General features: G+C 44.1%; 1 protein-coding gene across 2 annotated transcripts in view; it reads right to left on the bottom strand.

Moving 5' to 3' along the window:
- Positions 1–10801, bottom strand: part of Nt5c3a (5'-nucleotidase, cytosolic IIIA) — a 44487-nt gene extending 33686 nt beyond the window's left edge. For both annotated transcript variants that reach the window (XM_028758370.1, XM_028758367.1), the window contains exon 1: positions 10535–10801. Coding sequence is in view for 1 of the 2 variants with exons in the window: in XM_028758367.1 (XP_028614200.1) it covers positions 10535–10672 (138 nt within the window). In the remaining variant the exon portion in view is untranslated. The remainder of the gene's footprint in view (positions 1–10534) is intronic.
- Positions 10802–12607: the final 1806 nt, after the last annotated feature.

Here is a 12607-nt window from a genome sequence, read left to right as displayed (position 1 = left end):
ACACACACACACACACACACACACACACACACACACACACACACACAATTGTTTAAGTAGTGGGCTAGCGAGACCTGAGGGTGCATATCTGTCTGTAACCCTAGAGACTAAGGCAGGAGGATCAGTTGAGCCCAGCTTAGACTACAGTCTAAGACTCCTTTCAAAAAACAACCAAACCAACCAAAGAGAAACTTCAGATTCCTAGTCTGTTCTTATTTGCAGATTTTCTGGTTCAGATTGTGTATGTGAGACAGGGCTACATAATTTACATTCCTTACGTCGTGGGAGAACTGCAAGTGGGAGAACTGCATTTAAAAATAATGCTCCATGTTCTCTGGTTGCCATAGTTTATGTAAGCGGCTCTTGTGAGCCTTAGCCAAATGGTAAACATTGCGGGGTAAGGAAAACCAGGCCTGCCTGTCAACCCCCAATCAATGGTTATGCTGCTATTACAAACAGAGGAAGAGAAAGGATGCCAAGAGTTTTTGAGAAATTTAAAATGTTGGGAACTGGTTCGAAACTGGTCTCATGTGTCACTCAGATGACCACACAACAAAAGAAACAAGAAAAAAAAAACAATTGTTTTCAAGAAGTAATTCTAAACTCACCAGATAGGAGAGCCCACTCGTCAGTAGGGTTGTGAATGTGGCTGACTGTGGCATGGAGATAGCGCGGAGGAAGCATGACGAAGGTGACTTAGGAGAACACAGTCACAACCTGCTGTATCAATTTCTGAAATACTTGCTAATTTGGGGGTTCACGATAATCTCAGAGGTCGGGGATGTGGCTCGATGGTAGAATACACGCTCAGTATGCTCACACAATTCCACAAAAAGAAAGCCGGCTATCAGGATAAGGTCAATCTCAAGAGTTTAATATGCTTACATCTCTTATCTTGAAATACATTTTCTTCCAGCTTGACTAGTCATGGTTGTTACTCCTCAAATACTGCCACAGGGGCCATCTCCGATTCCCTTGAAGACACGGTTTGTCACAAATTAGATCTGTTTGCTCCTCTTATGGCCTGTGACCTTTGGGTTTTATATTACCAATACTTCCCTCTTCCTCAAACTCTAACAGTGTAATTCATAAACCACCTTCATTTGCCAAAGTAAATTCTTTAAGATAAGAAGAAAAAGGAAACAAGTTCATACTCTTAAGCGTTAAGCTCTGTTTCACCTTTGTCCTTGGTTCTAAGCCGTAGACAGCGATTGTTAAAACACTTAAACCTCTCCTCCCTCCACTCCCACTTAAATATAAAGCATGGACTATCTTTTCCTTAATAAATCCAACTCCTATCTCCTGCTCACTCATCTTGAAGCTATTTTCCTTTGTGTAAGAGCCTAGCTTCACATGGATCTCAGTAAGTCCCTCTACCTAATCTGAAATCATACTAAAAACACACACAGTGTAAAGCCCTGGTACTTGAGAGGTAAACTGTCTTAGTTACTTTTCTGTTAGTGTGGCAGAAAACATGACCAAGGCAACTTATAAAAAGGAAGAATTTAATTTAGGACTCATGGTTCCCAAAGGTTAGTGTCCATGACCATCACTTTGAGGAACACAGGACAGCTGAAGGCAGGCAGGCAGGCAGGCAGGCAGGCTGGCAGGCAGGCAGGCAGGCAGGCAGGCAGGCAGGCTGGCAGGCAGGCTGGCAGGCAGGCTGGCAAGCAGGCAGGCAGGCAGGCAGGCAGGCAGGCAGGCAGGCAGGCAGGCAGGCATGGCTTGCTGGAACAGTAGCTGAGGACTTTCATCTGATTCAGAAGTAAAAGAAAGAGCTAACAGGGAATGGTGTGGGGCTCATTCCTAGTGAAACACTTCCTCTAACAAGGCCATACCTCCTAGTCCTTCCCAAATAGTTCCACCAACTAGGGCCCAAGCATTCAAATATGTGAGCCTATGGGGGCCATCCTTATTTAAACCACCACATAAATCGACTTTTTTTTTTTTTTGTGGGGTGCCCTTCTACTACTAAGTCCCTCTACTCCTGACTGGGCCTTTACCCTATTTTGCGGAGTCCTGGTGGCACCTCATGGCTCTTGCTCTGCTGGCAAAGTTTCTGTAGCCCAGCTGGGCTCTTGTCTTACTACTGGGTTTCCTGCCCTTCCTTTCTGGGATCTTGCCTCATAAGCAGCTCGGGAAAACTAAGGACCTGAAAGCAAGGAAGATCATGGTGAGATCTTTTGTTGTATCCAGTTACAATTGTACCTCTTTCATCTTTATCAGGTGTCAATTTACTGGGAAGACATGGTCTACTTAAAAATGTTAATTTCAAAACCTTAGTTTCTAGGACAACACCCGGTGTTCTGCGCCATCCATACTTTTGCTAAGCTATTAGATCTCAGTTTATTTTTCAGGATAAAAGCAAATCATGGCCTGTAAGGATAGCACAAGGAACTAGAAGTTACACATGTCTCTGTAAATAGTAAGTTTGCTCTGCAGTTATTTGTAAAGCACATGCCTGTTAATCCATAGAATATGGCAATACATTTCACACTAATTCCTGTGCAGGGAAGAATTTTACAGAGTTCAAATGTGTCAAGACAGGTAAGAAAAAAAAAACAAATCAAGGTATGAAATAACTAATCATTGAGATAAAGCAAATGGCAAAAAATAAAATAAAATAAAATAAATAAAAAAAAATGAGGCTTATTCACACCAGATGGGATTATAACCCTTTAACCACTTGTATTAGGCTGAGAAAAGCATGTATGCATGCATTCACTGCTCTCTGTTTTAAGATTTTTTAAAAACAAAACAAAACATGTGTTTGTGTTTTCCTGCATTCATGTATGTGCCCTATGTGAGTGTCTGGAGCCTGCAGGAACTGGAGTTTTAGACAGTAGTGAGCTGCCATGCAGGCGCTGGGAATAGAATCCAGGTCCTAAAGAAGAGCAATCAGTGCTCTCAATTGCTAAGCCATCTCTCCAATCCCTGTAAAATTGTTCTTAATTTGTAGCACCAGGGATGGACCGCAGCCTCATGCATGCTAGGCAGGCACCCTAAAACCAAACCACACCCCCGGTTCTTTTCTTTTGAATTCCTGTAGTGGCTAGAACGGGCCTACCACTCTTCACATCCATAACGCATGGCAAGAAGTCAACTTCTCATTTGGCAAGCAACGTACCTTGAGGATTTGGCATGCATATTTTAAAACAAACTTCTATAAGGATTTCACACTTGTTTTGAGATTTACTGACAAAGGATTTCCGGAGCTGATTGATCAGCACACGCCTGTATTTCTACCACTGTGGAGGCTGGGCTTTCGTAGCTTATCTTCTCCAATATGAATAAGCAAATAAGTAGATATTAATCAGAAAGTGCTATATGTCACAGAGCCTTCATTTGCATTACAGAAAAACAAAGCTAACTTCCTTAACGCGGAGTAAGGAGGAGGTGAGGGTTTGTTCTAAGGGTGCTTGCTCAACCCTAGGACTTGGGGTACAGCTCAGAAGTACAATGCTCTCCTATCATATTGAATCCCCAGTGCTGAGAACAGCAACAATAACACACACACTCACCCCTACATTTGCCCCCTCTCAACACCCTCCCCCCACGCACACTGTTAAAAAAAAACCTCAAGGGTTGAGAGTAGGTGGACATCAGAGGAAATGAGTGACACACACAGAGGACACAGGGAAAAAGAGTTGGTTTACAGGCTGGAGATATATAGCTCTGAGCACAGCACCTGCCTTGCCATGTGTGAGACATTTTCTATATGTCTGCACCCCCAAAATCAAACAAAAATCCCACCAAAACCCCCCAAACCAAAACCACTCTGCATATACAAGTGGAGGTCAGAGGACAACTGGGAAAGGCTGGACCTGTCTCTTCCTACCATGTGGGACCCAGGGATAGACCTGAGGTCATCAGGCTAGGTGACAGGAAGGACTTACTAGCCCCAGGAACAGCCAGCCACCTTTAAATATCCTGAGTGGTAGAGTATGTGCTCTCCATATGTGAGCTCTGGGTTCAATTCTCCATACCTAAGAACAACAACTCCTAACTAATGAACATGCAAGTCAAGGCATTGCAATTAATCTGTCAAATAAGAACTGTCTAACTGTTAACTGCAGAGAAAATACCGGTGGCACACCACAGGACAGGGGTGTTGAACAAGTTCTCAATTAGATAACACACTGTGAAGGACAGCCATGCACTAACACCACAAAATCCAAATGCCTCAGCACACCAGGTGTTTATTTAAGTGTTTACTTTTGCCCAGGTGTGAAGTATGCCTTTAATTCCAGCATTCAGGAGGTGGGGGTAGGGGCACATGGGGGATATGGGGGGGTGCTGAGGAGGAGAGGCGGCTTTGGGAGACTGAATCTTCAGCCAGCCCACCTAAAAGCACAGCTCTAGGTTCAGTGAGAGACCCTGTCTCAAAAAATTAAGGAAGTGGAGCACAAGAGAAGAAAACTCCCAAGGTTGATGTCTGGCCTGTATGGCACCTGTAAACATGTGACTAACACACACACACACACACACACACACACACACACACACACCATTTTTAAAATGCAAAACAAGCATAAAACAAAAACACTAATCTAGAAAACCATGCTAATGTCTTTATCACTGAATTAAAAAAAGGAAAGCTATACCGAGGGAAGGCTACAAGGGTATAGAGAGTAGGAGGGGTTCTTAAGAGGCCACTTCCTTTCTCATGGGGAAAAACTGTAAGGGAAGGCTGCCCAAGGACGAACATTTGGGTGAGATGATAAGAAAATGGGAGGACCCAGAGCCTCCCCTCCTCCTAGCCAGCAAACTCCCAACCTGAAGGGAACTGTAGCTTGCCTCAGCAAAGCTTTTTTCTTTGAAATAATGCATTTCAGTCTTTTGCTTTTCCTGCATTCTAGTTGACAGGTTCAATCCGAGGACCTCAAAAATGACAAGTCTGACCTAGCACTAGTCCTGAGCCTTATTACATCTTTGTTACATTATTAGCACCTGTGGAGGGAGGCAGGGACACCAGCACAGGCACATCCTGAGCCAGGTGCAAAGTGGTGCGGTGACCGCGAAGGTCTGAAGAGGCACTCCCCCTGAAGGACAGCTCTAGCCCTACATCTGAGGCTTCACTGCAGTCTCTTTGCACCTCTTTCTCTAGCGTTTACCTTGCTTTTGCTTCAGACACAGAACTTTATTCAGTCTGTATCGGATTTCTATCCTAATGTCACAAAGGACCCACTCAGTCTGTAACAGTACCGTTCTTCTGACTTGGAAAACAATCCCCGGCTGAGAGAGAGGAACTTTCCAAGTTACAGTCCGCTCAGGTGTAGAGAGGGCAGGTACTCTAGACAAGGCCACACCTTTTACAAGCTGAAAAGTAAGGGTCTTGGTAGTGAGCTGTTGGACCCAGGGTTACCACTCTTACTGGGCTCCACAAGGGTATCCAGTACTTGTGCCTAAACAGGGAAAAGATACTGTATACCCACTTAGAATATCCTTTTGCTCCTAATATCTATCCCTCCCTCCCTCCCTCCCTCCCTCCCTCCCTCCCTCCCTCCCTCCCTCTCTCCCTCCCCCCTTCTCTCTCTCTCTCTCTTAAATCTTAAAAACTATAGAGACAATTATAGCTTGCTAACTCTGACCCAACATGAAAGCTAGAGCAGCAGGCCAAGAAAACGCGTATACGGTTGCGGTACGCTTTTGGCCAGCTGTACTCAGTCTTCTCCGCTCCTGGAGTAGACTCTCTGTTAGCAGCGGATTCTGAGCAGCGACGGTCCAAGGAATGGCCATCCTGAACTAGAGACACGCGGCCCAGCTCTGGGAAGATGCCTGAATTTAAAAGAAAGATTGATTCTTGGGGTGACAAGACTGCTCAGTGTTTTAGACGTGGTTGTCACACCACATCTCTTTAAAATCTTTTGGATTTATTTTATTCTTATTTATGCTTCTATGTATGTTTGGGCACATTAACAACAAGGCACTGGATACTCTGAAGTTATAGATGGCTGTTGAGCCACCCCATGGCTGGTGGGACCAAACCCAGGTCCTCTATAAGAACAACAGGTGTTCTTACCACTGAGGCGTCTCACCATTTCTTATCACCAAAGTCTGTCACAGGCTTAGTGGTACACTAAGGTAATCCTGGCTAATCTGGAGACAAGGCCAGACTTGGCAACTTATTGAGACTCAATCTCCAAATAAAAATGTAAATGGATTTATTTGTAAAGGGATACCTAGCATGCAATAGGTTCAATCCCCGGTATAGAAAATTAAAAAATCTATTATATATGTTCATTTGTAATGGTAACACATATTAATATTTGTACATACTGCTTTGAAAATTTTTTTTTTCACAGAGATATGTGATGTGGAGGCACCTGAACTCTTGTCAAGTTGTTTGTGTGTCAGGCAACAGGAAATAATTCACCTTATCTCAATGGCACAACACTGCTTCAGGAAACAACCCCGAGAAGACAGAAATTCACAACGAATCCGGAAACCTGGGCATGATAGAGCAGTCTTGTAACTCTGGATGCTGAGGCTGGAGGACTCTCAAGTGCCTGGCCAGCCTGAGCTACACAAGGAGAAAGACCCTGTTTCAATAAATCAACAAATCTCAGGACCACTGAATCCGATATAATTTTGAACTGCCTCAAAATTGCACTGTTAAAACATTTTAATTACATCTGTTATTTGATTTTGTTTGGGGAAGAGGGTGCCAGGGCTAAGCCTGTGGAGATCACAGATTACCCGCAAGTTGGTGTTATCCCCTCATCACGATGTGCTCTGGGTATCAACTCCAGGCTGTGAGGCCTCACACCAAGCACCTCTATTCACTGGGATATCTTGCTGATCTTTCATTTGATTTTTAAACAAATCAAGTATCCCCTCCCCATAAAAAACCCTAACTCACCACCACCACCAAAAAACTTCAAACCCTGTAAGATCACTAGTAGTATAGTACTGAAAGCGGCTTTGGTTGGGATGCGGCATATGGGTTATAATCTTGTAAAACCTCTGTCCTATGGGCCAGGTAATACCGCACACACTAAGTCCTAGCTAACTGAGAGGTTAGGATTGGAGGGTCAGTCCAGTCCAGGGGTCTGAGCCTGGTATAAGCAATATAGCAAGATCTTATCTCAAAAAACAAAACAAAACAAAACAACAACAAAAAACAATCTAAACACCTTGCTCACTCTTGCCATAGCATTTCCTGGGCAGCCAGGATTTTATTTTCAGCTGGAAAACATTGACTGACTCAGTGTGAAAAAGACATGAGACTCAACCCACAGAGCTCTCGGTGGTCAGGTGGGAACAATATTAGCAGAAGATAAAGCAGTACTGAACTATAACTCCAAATAAAATGTAGTATCTATGAGCCTGTACTGATGCATAAAGAAGGTCAGACAGACAAGTTTCCAGTACAGAGTAAATAGTTCATGTAGTCAATTTACCCGAAAGCATTGAACTGTAACTCCCTACTGTAATGGCAAACTTCTTGTACTAACCTCCTTCCAAAGGGCACAGGACGGAGAAGATGGAAACTAACTGACTGTGGAGAATGCTGACAAATATTTCCTCAAGCAGAGCCAACAAGTTAGAGGTTAGGGTGACAGCGTGCACCCTTGCTGAGGAAAGTAACACTTCACTAGTCATCCTCCGAGAAACTCACCGACCCCAGACAATCATGAGAAAAGTTCCCGATAAACCCAAATCAAGGCCATTCTACAAAATATCACAACAACTTCCAACTGTGAGCGACGCAAACAAGCGAAGTCTGAGAAGTGCCCAGTGAGAACAAGATAAGGAGAGAGGGAGTGTGAGTCAGGGGTAGAACACATGTGAGGAGGCGCTGGGTTTAATCTCTGGACCAGAGTGGGGGTAAGATAAGGAGTCAGGATGACTAAGTGCGTTGTGATACTCAAGAGAGACTCCTGGGACGTTAGCAAAAGTGAAGGGAATCTGAAAAGGACGGCGGTGCATTTAACAATGTGTCAGTACAAATGAGTCATACAAGACGTTCGTAACATGGGAAACTGCTATGTAATCTATGAGGACGCTTGTTCACACTACGGTAAATCCATATTGTTCTAAAATACTTAGAGAAGGGGTTTGATTATGACAAATCAATCAGTAATCTTAAGAGACGGTAGACAGGGTAGAGAGAAATCTGAAGCCGGTCATGGTGGTGCATGCCTGTAATCCTAACAGAGGCAGGATTGCAAATTCAAGGCACGGATGATAAACAATTCAGAAAGATGTACCTATTCCTGGATACTCCGTGGGTTATTTTTTTTCCACCTTCTCCATCCTTTTTCTTCTACTCTTACTCCCTAACACTAGATAGGAGAGAAAAAAGGATCGAGAGGAAAGGAAAGAGATCCCTGAATAAGTCAGGGGTCAAAAGGCGGTGGGGGGTGGACACAAGCTATCCTTAGACTTCTTCCTGCTGATTAGGGACGTCGTGTTCCTTGGGCCAAGTTTGATCTTCATCATCAGGATATCTAATTTCGTCTTGTTTCTTCTTGCGCCAACTACTTCACAAATAGCGACCAACAGCAACCAACAACCTACCAACAATCCACCCTGCCTCTCTGGGCCTTCACATTTATATACCCTCTGAAAACTCCCCAGAATTCCAAATGTCACTCCATCACAGAAACAATCTGCAGCTGAAAAACCTACACCCCTACTAGAACACACGACAAGTCAGAGTCAGCCTTTGTGGACGACCTGAACCAGCCCCGTATCCCACACTTGGGATTACAACGAAAACATATTTTTATAGTATTTCTATGTTCTTTAAAGAAACCAAAACTCCAGATTTCTCATTACAGAAAGACCCTGTCTCAAAAGGGTATGAGAGAGAAGGGCACTGATGAAGAACGTATGCTTGTCTAGCAGGGGTAAAGCCCTGGGGTTTATACCAGTATAGAGGGTGTGTGTAAGTATGGGTAGGTGTTAGAACAGATTCAGGGAACACACACAAGGATAATTAAATTGTAAAGCAGCAGCCAATTTCACTAAACAGCTTGTCTTATCTCTCTGAGTACTTCTAGAGTGCCTTTTGATTGTTTTTCTCTGGCTGTCTAGTTTGCCACACTACTGGACATTTCCACTAGGGCATGCATAGTTCACCAGCAAATCCCTAATGTCTTTCAATTAAAAATGTCCTGATGGCCAGGGTAATTCAGGAATGTAATCCTGTACTGAGGTGGCTGAGGCAAGACAGAAGCTGGGGTCATTTTATTTCCTAGCCTATCTTGGTTAGGTAGTTTTATGTTATCTGTGATCAGATCATCGATGTTCAATGGGTATCCCTGGTTTTGTACAAATTCTATGGAGGAAGAGGGTGGAGACAAGTACAGAGGACTCCCCAAACATGACTATTACAAAGAGACAGAACGAGGCCTGGAATGTATATTTCAAGTCATCCAAATACTTCTCCCATCTAAAGGAAAAACCAACTAAAATTACAAAAGTAAAAAAACTAACTCTTTTTATGACTTCTATTGAAAAGCTATTAGGGGGCCTGACACATATTACAGCTAATTTAAAACAATGCGCTATAAGGACTGATTTGTACAGAACAAACAAACAAACAAACACCCCTGGCATTCTTTGTGGCCCCTTATTACTTTTTACAATGAAATCAAACTCTTCCTTAAGATTTTGTGGAAAATCAGTCCACTGTTTAAGTACATACAGCAAGACGGGGGAGTCAGCATTTTTCCACTGATGGAAAATTACAAATTTTGTGTATGGGGCAAAATAAAGCCATGTAAGTTTGCTAGGCAGGGAGGGAGGCAAAACTTCTGACACAAAATGTTTGCAATCAGAGGTATATAAAGAAAATAAGTTCTAATAACGCAGGAATAAAGGAATTAACCTAAAATATTATTCACAATAGTAATAGTTTCTCAACTTTATATTTTAGTTCTTGTACTCCAGTAAATAAATCACACTCACCATGCTCAAGTCAGATCGAACAACAGTAACACCGAAACAAAAACCCTAAATGAAACATCCATCCTGGGAACAACGAATCACTTTAAAATAAACCTCAAATGGAATTCTTGAGACCAACAATTTTAATGTAGCTGTAAATAACTCTTAAGAGAACATTTCTAGGATGTACGAAAGAGTTTTGGGGGATACTCAAGAATACTTCTTTGAACATGTAGCAACGAAGAACATTCAAATAATCCAATATCCGACTGGTTGATTTGTATTTCTAAAAACACTGAAAATGCTCTCTTTATAGTAACTCAAGGCAGCCCCGAGGATGAAAACAAAAACAAAAACAAAAACAAAAAACCAAAACCAAAACCAAAAAACCCCCGACTCCTGGACAGGAGACTGAATCGGATTAGCTGCACCTCTTGGAGACCGGTGCCAACCGGAGATTAGCTCTGGAGAAACGGGTTTTGCAGCAAGAGGTAGTTATCTCCGAGCATCTATTCTCTCCACTCTTTGAAACAAACACTGTCAAGCATCAGCACGCGTGCAGCCTGCCCTCGCAGGGCCGCGGGCGGCCCACGACACTTCCGCAGCTCCCGCGCGAGCCCGCTGCTCCAGCACTCACCATTTCGATGATCTTGGTCTTGCGGCCCGTTTTTCTCTTCAAGGTGAATATGTACTGGGCCAGCACCACGCCCGCCACCACCGCGCACACACTGGCGCTCGCCACCGCGCCCACTCGCGCCACGGCCGCGCGGTCCATTGACAGGCCCGCGTGCTCTCGGCGCGAAAGCCCAGGAGCCGCGGGTACGAGCCCAGGGGCGCGGCCGCAAGCCGCTCACCAGCCCGGAGCCACGCCCCGCGCGGGGGGGGGGGAAATCGAGGAGGCCCCGCCCAGAAGAGGTGAGGGGCGGGGACGATGGGGCGGGGACTAAGAGGTCCGCGTCCGGAACCCCGCCCCTATTGCGGGGGCGGGATTTCCTCTGACCCTGACTTCAGGAAACGCCGTGAGGACCCGGAAGAAACCGACTGTAATTCGTTACTAAAAGCAAGTACCGCATTTGTAACCCAGGATCCTAGTGCTCCGGACGCTAGGCTGTACCTATAGCACACAATAAAACCGTCTCAGAAACACACGAGAAAACAAAGTCTTGCCCCAATGAAAGAGAATTCACCCGCCACCCACTCAGAAACTGTGCCCCCGCCTTAGCCACCATGGACTACGACACCCAGCAGGCTCAGCGGCGCTGCGTCTGACCTGCGCAGTAGCATCCTGGGTTGGAAGGCCTAGTTAATAGTCGTTTTGGGGAGATCTGCCAGCTGTTGGTCTTTTCAGCCACTTTCTACCTACAATTTCAGCGTACTTTCCTTAGGAGTGTGAGCAGGCAGACTTGCAATTGTTCTCACTTGCTTAGTGTATTTCAAGGGATTGCTATAGTTTACTTCTCTCTGAATGAGTGGAGTGTGACGGGGTGCAAGAGAGATTCTTAGGAGAGCCCCTCCAAGTTTATGAGTTTTGTGCTGCTGCTTGACCAGGCTGTCTCTGCCTGTTATATGCAACCGAAGGAAGTTAAGAATGAAAAGCTGTGGAAGAGAAAGAATTATTTTTCTTTCTTTTTTAGGTTTTATTAGCTGGTCTAAAAGCAAATTGATAAAAGACATCATCTTGAGTAAAATAATTTATTGTGCAAACAGCAGTTCCACAAAAATATGAGACTCAAGCTAGTCATGAAGCAGCAGCATGCTTCTGATACCTGCATGTAGGATCCAAGACAGGAGGATTGCTGTGAGTACAATGGCTGATTAACCAGGGCTGTGGACCGTGACCCTGGCTCACCAAGGAAAAACCTCAAAGAAGTGACCAAGAAATTGAGTCTAATTGAGTTACTGAAAGGACTATGTGTTGTATTTGACAATTCTAGAGTGAAGTGGAATCAACAGGAGGGGAAAGGTATGGTGACTAAAGGTTGCCTTGTGCAGATGAAAATCTTTCCAGGAGCTAAAGGTGTGAGCTCAGTGATAGGGTGTGTATTATCAAAGGCTGAGTGTTCTGAAGTTCTGTTTGGAGAAGCTCTTGTCCTTTACTTATGACAGTCTTCGTGTGTGTGTGTGTGTGTGTGTGTGTGTGTGTGTATTTCTTCCACACAAAATCTTAAGGAATTTGAAATAATTACTTTTCTGTTGCTGTGGCAAAACACCATGACCAAGACAATTTATAGAAGAAAGAATCCATAATAGTGGGGATGGCATGGCAGCAGGTGACAGCAGGTTGCTGGTATGGCAACAGAGGAGAAAGCTGACAGGCACATCTCCCATCTCAACTCTTAAGTACAAAGCAGAAGAACAAACTGGAAGTGGAACAGTCTTTAAACCTTCAGAGCAAGCCTCCAGAGACATGCTTGCTCAAACAAGGATGTCCCTCTAAAGCTCCCAAACAGCACCAACCAACTGGGGACCACATGTTCAAAAGTGTGAGCCTAGGGGGAACATTCTCACTCAAACCACTACAGAATTTAAGGGAAATTAAAGAGTTCTCTCTGCTTTGATCAGTTCTCAGTATCTTTCAGATCAAAATAATTATTGTACCAGAGTGGCCTGTTTTCCTATGGCATAGTCTGATCTCCTCTAATCATATTTTGAGGTGATATGGCTTGAATCTCATCATAATTAAAGCTAAGGATAATTTTTCTTTGTGTTA

This window comes from Grammomys surdaster, unplaced genomic scaffold (genome assembly GCF_004785775.1).
Source record: "Grammomys surdaster isolate TR1022 unplaced genomic scaffold, NIH_TR_1.0 126197, whole genome shotgun sequence".
Taxonomy (NCBI): domain Eukaryota; kingdom Metazoa; phylum Chordata; class Mammalia; order Rodentia; family Muridae; genus Grammomys; species Grammomys surdaster.
This window is presented reverse-complemented; position numbering and strand designations above follow the sequence as displayed.